General features: G+C 36.6%; 1 protein-coding gene across 1 annotated transcript in view; it reads left to right on the forward strand.

Moving 5' to 3' along the window:
• The window catches only part of LOC105384855 (hemicentin-1), a 91,628-nt gene that overhangs the window by 41,269 nt on the left and 33,103 nt on the right, over positions 1-17,256 (forward strand). The window contains exon 3 of the mRNA XM_048630141.1: positions 53-176. Coding sequence (XP_048486098.1) covers positions 53-176 — 124 coding nt within the window. The remainder of the gene's footprint in view (positions 1-52; positions 177-17,256) is intronic.

Consider the following 17,256-nt stretch of genomic DNA (forward strand, 5'->3'; position numbering starts at 1 on the left):
GTGATCCAGGTGTGGTTGTTTGATTTCAACTAACCCTCGTACCCTGTTCCAGATGTGATCCAGGTGTGGTCGGCCCCGCGCGGCGCCACGCGTCTGCCGTGCGACCTGGCGGCGTCGGTCCGCGACGTGGCCATGCTGCTGTGGTTCAAGGACGCCGACCGGATGCCCATTTATACGTGAGTTGTGGTGTACTTCTTCTTGTTAATTTAGGTTAGCGTCCACGTATTGGTATCGTACGTAATGGACCAAACGTATTTTAATCGGCAATGTCGATGAAGTGGACGCACTTGTTTTTGTGAATTGCTATACAAAGAATACTGAATGCGATGCGTCCGTTTTGGACGATTCCGAAATGTGGACGTTTACCTTTAGGCTGCGTTTCTATTCAGTAAACTTCACAGGCATACAGACTAATTTTCTGCCACCAAATGAGTGAGCCGAAAGGAGGCAAATTAAATCCTAGTTTAAGCAAACTCAGATTTATTTGTCGGCATCGCAAGCTTACAACTACATTCTGAACCGCTATAGTGTTTTTTTACTGTGTGAAACAACTATACAAGAATATTCTACGTATTTTTCCAAAAAAAGACGCCCAGACTTAGAATTTCAGTAGCGTATAAAAATAAAAAGCTGTGACTTTTACCACCTAAAAAACTTGATGGTCCTCAAACGCTTAGTTTCCTGGAAAAGCCTATTAGCTGTCCGGCACTTTGGTCTGAACCTTTTTCCTTCATGCTCCAGATAATTTTAAACACAAATATAATATTTGCCCTTAGCCGCATTATTACTGACCGTCGGCCGGTGGCGACCGTAGTCGGGGCCGGTGGCGACCGCAGGCTCGACCCCCAAAGGGCCTTTTTAAATAATCTTTCCCGATTTTAATTGCATTTTCGCTTGGCATTTTCAGTCCAAAGGGGTTGTTATACTTTTTTTTGTTGGACATTCTTATGGTTATTTGAGGGTTCTGATTACATTTCAATTTAGCCAATAGCTTTAAACGCGAGTTTCCCTTCGCCTTAAAAGGTTTAAAAAGTTAATATATTATAGTTTATTATCTTGATCCAAGATGTCAGCATACTGCATGCCAAAGTTCATAAAAAAACATGCAGCTGTTATCTCTTAAAATAGTAAGAATAATCGATACTAACTTCACGTTTATAATAATTATTTTCTATTTGGATATTTCGCGTTTCACAGTACATACCTACTGGTTTGTACAATGTACGGCTCAATGCTTTTCGGTTCCGGGTAAAATGGGAGGATTTTTTACTTTTTAGTCCATAATGGAACTCAGTACTTCGTCACAGCTTTCAGGCTCTTCCCGCAAATCAACACTGAAATAAAATTGTTCAAGGAATTTTATTTTTACATAATTCATAACGCGCACTACTACCTACATAATTTCTGAGAATATTTTGTGTGTTATTTATACGTAAAAGGTACAAACTTACTTACCTATAATATTTTAATCTTTTTTGGATAATATTTAATTCCTATAACTACTATGTTACCCTATAATGTTTTATAATTACTATCGCGTCTCCGCTCATTGCAGTCAACACACAAGCTCTGGCATCGCTCCTAGTCATGACACGCGCTAATTTGATCCGATCACTAATAATTCATCACACTGGCTGCCGTGGTTAGCGGAGAACAGCCCACGATCTCTCTCCTGGCCTGGGTACCTGTTTTTCTTTGCCGAGGGTTTCATTCGAGTAATGGCATAGACGCGGCACATTGCATTATTACGATGAACTATGCATTTTGCGAATCACTGCTTTGTAATTTTGTTCCCGAATTGCTTTCCAGGGACCGGGCTAGCAAATGGCGTAAATTACGATTCCGGTGTTTCTATTTTGAGAAATAAAAATAAAAGTCAATAATTTTTTTTAAAATAAGGTGAATAAAACGCAAAATATGTTTTATAAGAGTTTGGTAAGTTTTTTATTAGCTATTTTTGCGTCATCTATGTTGCCACGGCTGACCCCATCACCTATTTTACTTTTACTCATTCCAACATGACTTACCCTTAATAAATTCAGTCAGATAAATTTCCTTCAAACAATTTTACATCGAGGTCGTTTTGTACTAAAATAGCAATAACTTTTTTGTTAATTGAAACAATAGCAACGTTTCATACCATTTTGGAAACTGCATTAAATGAGCAATCTTTTCAAATAAGGTGCCAGGTTTGCGTGGTATATTTTTTTTACAGTATGTAGAGTCAAAGTTGTTTATAAAAAAATACGATTACCTACCTTTTATGACTTTGAAAACCGTGTTTTTTTTTAAACATACAGCATTAGTCGATATTTTTTTTGACTGCGATCAATAGCAGGGCTATACAGGGTGATGCAACACCAAACAAATTCTAACAATATGGATTTTTGTACCGGCGGCACGCAAAAAACTGATCCAAGGTGTCGATTTTCAGCAAATTTATAAAAGTGTCAATATCTCGAAAATTATCGAGTTTTTACTAAGGTCATATTGTGATATTCTGGCCTCTCATGTGCTGACCTATCAGCCCTTTAAGGGATGACGTTGACTTTTGGGACACCCTGTATACTATGAGAAATAGCAACATGGGTATTCAACATAGAATGAATCAAGATTCACACATCTACAAAATACCTCAATCTAGCATGAAACGTCGTCACCGTCCAACACTGACCTGAAAAGTATGTTATTTGTGTTCAGATAGTATTTGATGAAAAATCTGAGTGTTACACGTAATGTAACGGGCAAATTTTATCCCGGAATTCGCATAAAACAAAGTGACGGGAAATAATATGGTATTTTTTATTTTATCGCCGTGCTTCTCGTGTTTATGCAAAACCCCTCTTCGACCCTTGTTTATCTAGTTTACAATTCAGTCCGTTACATTCGAATGCCGCTGAGGGGTACTAAACACTGTCGCACCACAGCCTTCAAACTTTGCATGCGGCTGCGGGCTGTTATAAAAATTGCACTGTTTTCTTACTACGTGCATTGAATACAACGGGCAAACGGTTAAATGCAGTTTTGGAAATATTGATAATGTTTTATGTTAGCATTTAGAAAGAGCTCATAGGTAGATTGCGAACTGCATCACTGTATCACTGTGATTTTTTGCTTATAGTAGGTACTTCATGTATAATATGGAATCTTTGAAATCTTCAAAAAGCTATTCGAGTAATGTGTAAAGCTTCAGTAAGCTTATGTTTAGGGTCTGAATTTGAGTATGCATGTAGCCTTTTAGAGGCATGGGAGGTTATTAAAAGCGAATGACACGGTCGCATTTCTAATTACATTTTATGACACATAAAAATGTGCGTACGTAGGTACGCTTCCCGCATGATGAAATATTTACATAATTAACTTACTCCTAGATGTTAAAATAACGTAGTCAACAGTAAACTCGCCTTTGTCAGTCATTGTCAAGTATACTTATGTCGTAGGATGATTTGTAAACATGATTTTTTAGATAATGGTGATAAATGCTTCATTTGATCTGAGTTATTTGCTTCCCTGCGCTACATTTTACTTTTGACGAACAATTCAGCCAATCACAGCACTGCATTCCATTCTCCAGTATGTCTCAATTTGACTTTCAGTACGTCTAGTACTTCTGTAATTCCATACATTAGCTGTTAAAAGTTGCATGATAGTTTCCGCTAGAGGCGCCACTTTGTATGCGACAAAATGTAAACTTTTATAGTTTACGACAATCTAACAAACCTGTACTAGGCCCTCTGAACCGAGAAAGTATATGCATTAAGCTATTTCTTTTTACATTTCTAACAAGCGGCATAAAGCCATCCATGACGGCCGATGATTAAAAATAATAGGAAAAACATAATTATCGACAACCATTATTATTTCGAACAATACCTATACTGTGTCCATAATTCATTGTACATTTTAATTTCAATTTATCATGTAAGTATGTTACTGTCACCTGTCAATTACTTGCAAATAATTTGCAAATTTTCAGCATTTTGATACATTACACCTTAATCCGTTGTGGCAGTCTCTGTTCTATCGTGTTGTAGGAAATTTCACATACAGACTATTACTGAAATTGCTGTTAAATTTTACTCTTTTGAATTATTATAATTTAAACCAGTGCAGCCGGAATTCAGTTAGTAAACGATAAAAAATATATTTATATAGAGCTCTTTAGGAACTAAAACCCAGGACATTCACTGAGACAATATTGTAACTTAGATATACACGGGCATTTAAGTATAGTATTTATACAGTAGGTTTTATCTTGATTTTCATATACTTAATCAGGATAATATATACGAATACGATCAAAGAGTGTCAAGTACACTGTGGAAATTAAATATCAGAGCAGCAAAATAGTGACTTGATGCCTCTGCAATTTTCAACTTCATACTTTACAACCATCCCCACTTAAATTAACTTAAAAATAAATACTTAACAGTAAGCACAGTTTAATCAATAGCATAACTATCCAAAATCTGTCAGATTCCAAACATTACTAAGTGACAAGCAAACATTTCTAAATAACAACTCAGATGTGTTGCTGTCAATTGCTGGTCCCGCCCACCGCAGCCAGACGATTCACGAAACACCCTATTGCGCACTTTGTCGGTGACACGGACGTAATTAATAAATTTCAGTATCGGGACTGTCATTGAGATGGTTAGGAATTTAATACTCTTGAAGCGATGTTGCGGTTCGTTTGATAGGTTCGGCATTTTGTAATGATTCTACAAAACATGCTATTAATACTTCCATAAAAAAGGAAAGGTTACTTATGAAGTTATGCTAATATTTTATTTATAATTAACTAGGTAGGTAGTTCAGTTTTTTAAAGTTACATGCTGATTTATTTATTGCAGTCTGGTTGTCGTTTATCTATTTAATATGTATCTATCTATGTATTTGTGTAGATAATATATATCAGCTGTCCGACACCCATAACACAGGCTTTGCCTAGCTTGGGGTCGGATGGCCGTGTGTGAAATGTCCCCTCATATTTATTTATTGTTTACGCTATGCCAGGGATATTTATAAGTATCATGAAACTTTCATTGTAATCATTTCCATTCCAACTTAATGTCAAGAAGCCCACTAATAAAATTCCACCCCATAAAATATTATCTCTGAGTTTGTCTTCTAAAACACGCGAGTGACGTACAATATACAACGCTACAGCGACTCGCATGATCAATCAATCTGTCATCAGAACACGTATCGGGGTGAGAGCGGATCTGTCACTGATCTATGGCAGAGTGGTGGAGTTTAGATGAACAATATACGGGCTAGATGGAGTGACAGTACAAAATAAACTTCTCGACATATAACGCCCCGCTTCTATCACTGAGCTCTTATTTTAAATTAGTTCAATGGTACAATGGTTCTTATTAGGTTGAACACCGGTAAATTTTTGCTTCGCTTTTGTGTGCTAAATACCATCTTGTTAATATATCGTTAGTCTATGTGCTGGAGAGTTACTTTAGACTTTAGATTATCATAAAAATAATGAACGAGAGTTGTGACGGAATCGGTACGTAATGCAAAGAGACAGATTCTGGTTACGCAGCTGTGTTCCGAAACTTCGCTTTTCTTAAGTTAGAGTGACCTCCTTTGAACATCCTCTGTCGTATCATGGTTGATGATGTCGGCAGATTTGAAAATATATTAGAAAAATATCCTTGTTTTATTATTTTTCTATAAAAACACATTATAAACAGCTTACTACGGTTCAAATAAATTATGGATATATCTTAAGTAAAGTACCTATCAGATACAGGAAATTATAACACATTTATGCATAATAAATGTGGACCCAGCTTTAGGTATGTCTATTTATCGAGACTTACCCCCTTATTCATAAAAAAGTTACTGGACGGATTAGCTATTGAACTGTTTTGTCACTCTCTGTCAAAGAACAAATTGTTCTCTGTCAGAGAGGGACAGAACAGTTCAATAGTTAATCCGTTCAGTAACTTTTTTATGAATAAGGGGGCTACTATTTTACTTTACGAACTAACAAGACAAACATTAACATTGAAAGAACTTTTATATATAAACGAGTTAGTTTCTTCACCATTTTCCTTTTCTAGACGCGAAAATGAAAATGATTTTATTCCTTCGTTTCGATGAAACGGGCTAATTTACATGTGCCATTTTATACCCATATTAGCACATCGGATTTGATCAGCAATAATGGGATTACGTGTGTGTAAAGCTGGACGGTTAGCAAAACAAACGAGTTTTGTTGGACAGAAAATCGTACTATAGTGGGATTGTCTGCGTGGATACATACGAGTAGTATAGGTACAACTGCCTCTGTGGTCTAGTGGTAGAAGCTTCGCTTCATGACCCAGAGGTCCCGGGTTCGATTCCCGGGTGGGACCATCAATTTGTGTTTCTAAATTGTGGTTCTAAGTTTGGTTAGGACATAGAAGGCTGATCACCTGATGTCCGAAACAGAGAAACGATCCATGCTGTCGGATGGGCATGTAAAGCAGTCGGTCCTGCGCCTAGCTCTCTCCAGTCGTGTCGGTCAATCCGTCCCATTGGGTTATGAGAGTGATGGAACAGAGAGTGCTCCTGTGTACTGCGCACACACTTGGGCACTATAATCTACTCCTGCGTAGATGGCTGATCTCAATTGAGATTGGCCGCCGTGGCCGAAATTCGGCTAGGAGGACATTATTATTATTATTATAGGTACAACACAATGTCACAATCAATCAAAAAGCCATTTACATTTTTTTTTAACTCACACCTCTGTATTAACTGAAGATCCAGAAAAATCGCATGGCCCTGCTAGAAAATGGGCCCTGACTCATAAAAAATACAACTAAGGTACAACAAACCTGTAGGTTATATGAGCCAGCCTCCCCCGTCAATGATTGAAAACAGTTTCTCTTTAAGTTCTATTTATTTACTACTAGCTGTTCCCGCGCGCTTCGCTTCGCATTAAAAAGTTTTCCCGTGGGAATTCCGGGATATAAAGTAGCCTATGTTCTTTCCCAGTGTCCAGACCATATGTATACCAAATTTCATTCAAATCCGTTCAGTAGTTTTGGCGTGAAAGAGTAACAGACAGACAGACACAGTTACTTTCGCATTTATAATATTAGTTAGGATCTAACTAGGTATTTCATATAATTACTGTCAACGTATCTTTATTCTTATTATTCATTGCAACAGAGCGACATTAATTTTCTACAGAGTATTTCCACTGTCAAGAGGAAGATCTTTAGAAGGGTCTTTGGCTAGAAGGGACTGGCTTCACCAAAAAAAATCCTTGGAAAATGCAAAAAATTCCACTAAAAACTCAAATTTACATCCGAACTTATGCTAGCCGTACCGTCTCACATTATTATCTATCAAACATAGATCTTGCATTGACTCGCGGTCGGTCTCGTGCTAATAAAGCTATTGTCTTCAATGTGGATGGATTAATCAGAAGCTCACAATGGGACGCCGAGTGACATCGGCATCGTCTTAGGCGAATCATGAAACGGAATGAGCATTGGGTTCGGCGGTGGGACGCTGAGTGGCTGTAATTGGAAAATAATATCGACGGTGGAAAGGCAGAATGTTTGAAGCGCCATGACATAAAATGTTCACCAGAGTGATTTAAAGTTGGAAATTTTCGAAAAAAATCATATCTCTGTAATTATTCTACCTATGGCTTTGAAAATTAAAATACGTAAAATTTAAATAGTTTTCTATGTAATTCTGTTTATAAAATGAATGTACATATTCTATTTACTGTAATAAGGGACATAAGACATAGGCATCTGAAATCTCAGTCAGGTAAAATTGGCTTAAACGACATTAACATTTTAATAAAATACAATTAAAAACAATTTAAAGACCAAGGAGATTTAACCATCACACCAGCATAATGTTTTATAATAATTTATGTTACTTTAAACATTCCATAAGAATGAATTAACCGCCAAACTAAGGCAATTTATATCTAAGATGAATGACTTTAAAGAATAAATGAACTTATAATTGGACCTCAGAACTCGAGAACGGTTGAACCGATTTTGGTGTAGAAACATTTGTGGAAGTCCAGGGAAGGTATAAAAGGTAAGAAGGGTCAGCTAGATTAAAAACAAAAATTTCATAATATCTGGGGGCACAGCAGTGCCATCTCGAAGCATTATTTTATTATTAACTTTATTAACATATTGTTCACCGCGTAATCACTTTGAGATTGAGATCCAAGTGATCAGGTTTACTTATTCATCAATTAATAATCATAATCCAACCGACATTTCTTCGTCCGTCTCTATGCCACCATTCGGTCACCGCTTTTGTCCACCTTCCGTCCTGCCTTCGAGCCAAGTGTCCTGCCGACTCCCATTTCAGTTCAGTGACCTGCAGGGCGATCACGAAAAACAGAGCTAACGTATGGAATCGAATGCGAGTGCGACAACTGTCAATTCGATTCTATATTTTTCGTGATCACCCTGCTGCATACCGACGTTGAAGACTTTTGTCTTTTGGCGAATTACCACGCTGGGAATACGGTCTGTAAGCAAAATGCTCAACATGGATCGCTCCATAGCTCTCTGTGCAACTCTGATTCGGTGCACAGTTTCCTTGGTCAGCGTCCATGTATCGGCACCTATGTTAGTGTGGGCAAGACACGTTAGCAATTATCAATTCATAAGCAGCGTCGCTCGCTTTAAACTATCTGTCAGATTCATACAAGATACGCTAGATTTAATAAGCAAGCGACGATGCTATAGGATTGTTAATGGCTAATGTTTAGTGGTGGTAACCCCAAAGATAGGTGCGACGACGAGCAAAGCGAGGAGGAGCGTGTTAGGTGCACATGTTCGTCGAAACCAAAGCGGAGCGCAGCGAAGCGGAGCGGAGCGTCTCCCCACATAGCGTCAATAATAATAATAATGCCAAAACCCCTAGTACCAAAACCTAAAGATAGGTGCGACGACGAGCAAAGCGAGGAGGAGCGTGTTAGGTGCACATGTTCGTCGAAACCAAAGCGGAGCGCAGCGAAGCGGAGCGGAGCGTTCCCCCCACATAACATCAATAATAAAGAAAATACGATACGACAATATTTTTACTTTTTGTGCATTATACATTATGATAATTATATCCGTTGTAGAATATATGTTATAAACGTTATGCATTTTAATCGTTATATCAATTGAAATTATACTTTTTGAACGTTATTCTTTACGAAATTATGTATTTAGTAATTATGCCTTTCGTTTGTTATGCACAGTGATCGTTATACTTAATAAATTTATATCATATGGGCGTATACCTTATAAATGTTATACCATTCGTTTTTATACCTCGTATTACTTACCCAGAAATAATAAGGCACAAGGAACACTTAAAGAATGAATTGTATGTCTTAAGAAACATGGGATATGATCAACCATCAAGGAAGACTTAACGTCGAAATAGACGACCATTCTAAAGAAGCACTTGCGTACGAGTATTTTCTTTGTAAACTTAATATCAAACGAAATTTAAAAAGACAAACGCTGCTAGGGGTGACTCTATGTCCAGAAATGAGACCACAACCATCGGCTGCCATAGAAAACATGAAGGATCTATACAAAGCATCTTGAAGAACATTGCAACAAAACCCAGGATATCTCCTTGTTACTATGGAAGATTGACTTTCAAGATGGTATGGCCACATTGCCGAAGTTTTTAATGATCCTAGCCACCATCTGAGGAGTTGGATGCAGATGAAAATATACCAAGATCATCTTGTATCTTGATGCATAATCGTAATCATTATGATTAATAAAATCGGCAGGTCGCTAAGGCTAGTCAGAGGCCTTCGGGCGGCTTGAAGACGTCTGACAGTTAGGTTGCCCACTTACCCGACACCTCTCTCAGCACAAGATTGCTTGTGTTCGAGCCCACCAACCCGCGCTAGGCCAGCGTGGTAGACTAGGCCTAAACCATTCCTTCATTGGAAGGAGACCCGTGCCCCAGCAGTGGGGATGTAATGGGTCGTGATGATGATTAATGATGAGATTTATGACTATCCTGCATCTTGACAGAAATTTAAATATCCAACCCCCAAATAAGACGAATTGATACGGACCATACGATCGCTAAAGAGTGGCAAAGTACCAGGGAACGATGGTTTTCCTACGAAGGCATAAAAAGGAGGATAGATGCAATATACCAGATATTGCACTCTTCAGCGATGGAGGATGATGAAATGAAGTTAGAGTAAAAGTTAATTTAATTCATGTACAACTTTTTCCTATAAGGTTTGCTTTTCGTTAAAATACTTTATTCTGAAAAATATGGGATACAAACAGGTCGTGGTACTCTTGGTCACTCACTTAAAACGTGGTCTTCTACTTCGTATAATTACCTAACAATTATCAAAATCGGTTAAGTTCATCCAGAGTTTTGCGCTTGGGAACACTTTTTCGGTTAGATTTTTATATAGATAAGAAATTCTGTTTCTGACTAGATTTCGATGTAGGTAAATTATTTAAGAATAAGTTTATTTTTGAAATATAATTTTTATATTGTATAAAAAGTAATGTCATGTTAATACATTAAAAATTTTGTCATTTAATTTAATACATAATTTGTAAATGCTGTGCATGTCTGTTATGTGTGCACACTTCGGACCTACATTATTATAAACTTAATTTTAATTCAATGTTTGTAGTGTGTGCTGTTGACGTGCCAATAAATAAATAAATAAAAATATTTTACATTAAGAACCATATTGTCATAGAAAAAATATTTTATAAAAAATAAATAATTGGTTTGATCCTTTAGAGAAACGTTAAAATTCTCTACTTGCATAGAAACAGCAATTTAGGGGAAGGGATCCAAGTGCATATTTTTATTAATAACTCAATAAATATTAATTATAGCAACACTATTATTTAGAACCGTAATATAATACCTAGATATTATAATTTAATGTAGTTATCTGGTGATATAATAAAAAATATTTATAGTTTTATACTGGCGAACGAATCTGAGTTTGTACCTACGTAATTGCGCTGCGCACGCGGCACCAACTGTCGCATAGACGCACGTCCTCTCACAATGAACGTCCCGGCGGGGTACTGAAGCGACACCTTTCTAACCGGTCCTATTTATATATTGGCGTTTTCACGCAATATCCTTCTGAATATAATAATAATATAACAGTTTAAACACCATAAACCGCTTCATTGCGATTCTTTTAAATTGTTTTATATCACTTATATCAATTATCTACAAATCGCAAAACACCGCTTAAATGCCAATCGTACCATTAACCAGATTTAGGTAAAGTTGTATTAACCGCCAAACGCCGCGAGTAAGACTGATCGGTAAAATGGTTTAAGTGCCAGTGAGGCTTAAATTACAATTACGTAAAATATATTAAGTGCTTTTATGTTATTTTCGACAAGAAGGCATTTAGTTTCATATCCATTATGTTTTATTTCGCAATCAGGTAGGTCGCTTAAGTAACTAATGATACAAATTCACATTCATCCAAAATGAATTAAGTCACAGTGTTTTACTGTTTTAGTAAGGGTAAAATGTTTTATATAACTTTATTATTGATCATGTATGTTTGAACATACAAATGACTAAAAAAGTGGCTCTTAATACAAGAAAAAAGTATTAAGATTTCCAAAATCACCGATGTCTTAAGCGCCAAAAAAGTGCTCAGATCGAAACGAGACCCACACCATTCGAAAGAGAAAAATCAGGCGATTCCAACGGTGTATATAACTCATATTCGCCAAAAGTGGCGGATAAAACATTCTGCCTTTCCACCGTCGATATATGGTAAGATGTATTTACCAATATTTTAGACTAAACACGAGGAGTGATAGGATATGAATATGCGTATCATGATTACCTGGCGGGTTACTCTATATTGCCGAGAAACGAACGAACGAGATTTGTCGAGCAATCGGCACGTTAAATAAAACGAGATATAGTCCGAAATTCGTGTTTGTCATATAGAGTGACCCCCTGATGTCCAATCACTCGTTTTACACGGCCATTCTATTTGTGTCGATAATAAAAAAATATTCAGTGTTAAAGACAGTAGCTGATTCGACAAGAGGTAGACAAATACTTAGCTGGAATTGTTTCTATGAAGAGCACCACGGATAGTTGCACTCCTCAGGCCTAGGTCCACTTGTCCAGCAATGAAGTCATATTTCAACCGATTTAATGCTGAAATAAATACACTTAGAACCAATACATGTAATTTAAATATCGATGTTCCTCTTTGCAGCAATACAGTTTGATTTGAATGGGTATTCGTCGAACCGATTATTAACTGGTAAATGCTACAGATTCGGGATTATCGGAGAGCAGTGAGCGTGTGTCGGTAGTCGGTACCTACTGTCAGTGTTCCAGCAACTTCGGATCGATAATTTGAAACATTGCGGAATATCTCTCCAATAATAATCCCCCGTGAACTTGATATTAAATTAGGCAGATTAGTTGCGAAACGAAATGTCACAGGGATTACGAAAACTGGATTATTCTCGAAAAGGTGCTCTTACCGAAATTATTTTATTTTAACTTTATATTTTTTTGTGAAACCTATCTACTAGGTGTTTTTTTATAATAAAATGAGTACTTAAACATTCAGGGCTTATAAGTATACACACAACAGTAACTATGTAGATAGGAAAATGATTTTCAGATCGTCAATAAAATAGTGAAGTCATGCGTAAGTCAGAAGATACTGCACATTATGTAAAGGCAAACAATTTAAGGGTATTTCTGCATTTCTTTTTTAACTCTACTCTTGCTGAAATAACATAATATATGAATCTAACTTCAACAGTCAGTTTAGCATTCACTAACTATAACTATAAGTGCAATGGTAACTGCTTAGGATTGGACTATCGTGGTACCAAAATTTAGAATAAGTCACCATCACTTACTTAGTTAATCAACTTTTCTGTCAAGAAACTCAAGAATACTGGAGTTGGTAATTACTGAAGAGCTATTTACACAAGTTTTGTGTACAACTTCTGTTGAGATTATTCTGGTAAATAAATTACCGTTTCGCTGAGAAAAGACAGAGACATAATGTCGGACTGAATTTGGAATTAGGTGGTGCTGCATTGCATGAAATTTAGAAAAATAACTCTTTTTACTTTCAATAACATTGTTAAGCATTCTATAAATTAAATAAAAAATAATCAATAGGTACTATACTCGTACAAATGAGATCGTTTTAACTTCGAATCCGGTTCTTCTCAATGGTACCGACTTAGTTACTAAACCCTTCAGAATAATGGACTTTATTACATCTGCTTTTGCTGTCAAAAGGTATGATATATCCTTCCTTCTTTTCTGTTGAATGCGTCCTCTGTAGCCGGATAGATCACTCCAATCACTGTTATTATGTAGTTCTCTGACCATTTAATCAATCTGAATCGTATAGGCAAATGGGTAGATCCACAAATAGAACAAACATACTGTTATACGTTATAGGTATAGTATGTGTGTAGGTTGGTAATGTAGACAAAATAGTAGTTAACAGTCAAGAGTTACCAAGATTTAAAGTACAGGCTCTATAAGAAACAAATAGACAAACTTTCAACAATATTGCAAGTTCAATAAAAACATTCAATTTCCGTACACACAAACAGCCAATTTCACTTGAAAACTTTCGGCAATAATAAAAACTTTGCGATTGCAAATTGCTACTTAGACTAATAGAAGGAAAGGGGTCGCCGATAGTCTAATAAATTCAATAAGGAGTGCAGTATAAAAAACTTTCGTAAAAGTTTGTTAAAATATGAATCGACTAGTGACTACAGCTATTTCAAAATACAACGGTGTAGTCATGACGTAGGTATACAAAACACCATGGATGTTTGTAGCTTTTGACCGTAAGATTATTTGTAAGTGCAAGTTTTTTTTAATGATATACTAGTTTACATTGCAATTTGATTATTTTAAGTATATTTTTCATAATATAGGTATTTATAAAATTTTGCAAGTCTTCCGTAGTATACATAATTTTCTTTGTTATTCATAATTTTACACTGAAAATGTTAAGCTCGCTGTTAGAAGACCTTTTTGCACGAAGTAAAATCTGTAGTAAAGTAAACAAGGTCAGCGAAACGAGATTCCCTTCCACTTTCCAAACGAACCTCATGAAACCAATTAAAAACCATCCAATCAAGTTCAGAAACTCCACCGCGGCCGACGCAACCGAAAGTGAATCAGCAATTCCTGAACGCGAGACGTAGATAAATTTCTAAACGCTGCGAGGTCCGAAGGTCATCCATAAATTACGGAAAGCGATCCCCCAACGTCCATAGAGGAACAACCGATGAATCGCGGGTATTTTTTATTTTGCCAATTCGGTTGGAAGGCCGATGTTTCTTTTGGCGAAATATGTCGGTGCAAATTTGTGCGCCGATCGCCATTCTGAGGCCGATGAGTCTAGTTACGCTTGCCGCTCCATTCTTCTTTGAATGATGTTGTGTGAGTTGAATTGTTACATTTTGAAACTCATTTTTGTTGAATATACTGTACAGGAAACTATTAAATGTGTACAAATTACCTAAATAATTATTATGTCAATTTAATTATAATTCGAAATATTTTGGAAAAAGATAAAAACCATGGGTCAGTAAGTACACGGTAGGGTTTATGAAAAAAATCATAATATCAACTGTCTAATCAGCCTTCTAGCCTCCCTATAGTTGCTGTGTTGGACTATAAATTTATTTAGCATTTGATTAAGCCCAACCAAACTGGTTAAAACCTAGTTATTTTAGAATACACTCGGCCATAATTTGTGTAATCCTAATCTCTCTAGTGTAGCCCTCGCCCTGATAACGACATCGCAACTTCCACAAACGCAATCAGCCTCTCTCACCTTTAATTTATCAAAGATTCAGAGCTCCTGGAGCTTTCCAAATTGAATTTTGCTCTAACCGACTGTAGAAAATGAATTGTATGAGAGGAAACTTGTCTAATTAATTCAGATCAGGCCACTCAGGTACTCGGGATAATTTGATAAAAGGAACAGGTATTCGGAATCCGTAAATAAGGGGGCTCTCAGCTAGCCATATATTTCGAAGCCGAAATTATTGTTGGAGGATTAGTTATTCCAGGTTGATGCCCGTAATTTGAATTTTGGCTCGGCCAGAAAGATTAGCGCCTAGATACGGAATGGTCAAAGTTAGATGAATTTGAATATAGAAGTTGAAACGGTTGCCGGCGTAAATATAATCGTTTCCATGCTAAGTAGGTACAGATATATACATTTATACTAGTACATAAGCAATTTTTGGGTAGTAAAATGTTCTAATGCATGCCATGCATGCATAATGTTAGCCCCAGAGTTTTCACACGTAATGTATCGTAAGAAGTTTATCGCATTGCCTTTTCATTGCTTGTCAAATATATTTGTTCATCATCGAAACTTAACAAAATAACTGTGCAATATTTCTATGAATAAATGAAAGTTGAGGCTTGCAATTCACCCGCAGTAAGTGGCGGCTCACTCAATATTCCCCGCAGTCCCGCGGGTGCCAGCTTCCATGCACGATTTCGACCATAAATTGGATTCTAGAAACTTCGAAATAGCTTCAATATGAGAAACACTGGCCTATAGGTAGTAAGGTTACATTATATGGAATCTCATTGGCATTGCAGTTAAGTGCGAAATAAAAAAAGCAATCATCATCATCGTTATGGAATACAAACTAATTTAAAACACACGGCCCGTAAATAGTCTACTTCCGGATATGGCATCCTCCAAGATCAGAGAACTATTGCTGTAATCTCTATACTTGGAAAGCAGGTTTGAGATATAATGTACAGAACACAAACATTTAACACTCAAGACATGAGAAGAAATTTGTTTTTAGGTATAACAGTTATCTACCCTCATCGAAACCGGAACCTTTGGCCCAAAGGTTGGAGTCACTAACCACGCACCGCACCAACGCGATGCATCCAGTCATTATCATCATCATTATCATCAGTCCGTTATCGTCCAATGCTGGACATAGGGCTGAAACTTGACATGAGACCAGCCTTCCGTTTGATCTCTAGTATAATAAAATAACCAACTCCCAAAAGAAACCCTCCAACATTGCAAGTCAGTTTGCACCATAACCTCTGAACTGAAAGTGTTAACACCAGTCACCCTTTCACAAGACAGCCTAACAGAATCCTGCTTGACCACCCAATTAGGTTCAAACTTCACAAGCACCGTAAACTATTCTAAGTAGAAACATAAAGATCTTATGTCGGGAGTGCCGGGAGCGGCAGATCAATAACTGTCTGTCTCTAACCGAGTTCGCAATTTGCAACCGTTCTTAGTAGACTCGAGTCTTGCTAGTGTTATCTGCAATTTGAGAATTAGGTAGCGCGCGGAATAGTTACAAATGTATTTCCTTTGCTGGAGTATAGAGGGTTAAAGTGAGTGTCTTGAATAGAATAGAATAGAATACTCTTAAAAAAAAACATTACCATTTCACAACTTAAAAAGGCGGTCTTATTACTTAATGCAATCTCTACCAGACAACCTTTGGATGGAAGAGACCATTTTAACATAATTAATGGGAGTAGAGGTCTTGAATGAGAGGCTGGCAATGGCATGTATTTATGTAGAAGTACTTAAAACAATGAACGAATGGTGTAGTGGTTAGTGCCCTTGACATGCCGATGGTCCCGGGTTCAATCCCCGGTCGGTGCAAATATTTGTTTAAAAACTAATATTTTTACTTGTGTCTTGGGTGTTAATTCATTCAAATCATATATATAATATAACATGTATCTATTTACGTAAATGTAAATGTATGTGCAGATAATTATATTAGCTGTCCGATACGCATATTACATACTGAGCCTAGCTTGGGATCGGATGGCCGTGTGCGAGATGTCCCCTTATATTATTATTATTCATTTAAAGTCTTATCCAGGCGGTCTTCGAATATAGTTTTTTTAGTCAGTAAGTATCTAATAAAGTGTTTTTAATGGAAAAATTACGATCTAACAAAAACTTCCAAAGATTCTCCTTTTGGAAGATTTGTTTTTCTCCCGATAGCTGCTTGGGAGTAATAAATATTAAAAGCTTCTTACAATATCAAAATATAAACTTCTTAAAACATAAATGTTACCGAATTATTTTATAAGATAGTTATGTAAGAACGAAACAACCTTTTAGTGAACTGAAAGTGCCTATCGTAATCTTGTTAATGTATTTTCTATGTTTGGTTTGTGTACAAAGCCTGGCCAGTTTTTAGGTGAAATCGAAACCTT

Source organism: Plutella xylostella, chromosome 25 (assembly GCF_932276165.1).
Source record: "Plutella xylostella chromosome 25, ilPluXylo3.1, whole genome shotgun sequence".
Lineage (NCBI taxonomy): Eukaryota > Metazoa > Arthropoda > Insecta > Lepidoptera > Plutellidae > Plutella > Plutella xylostella.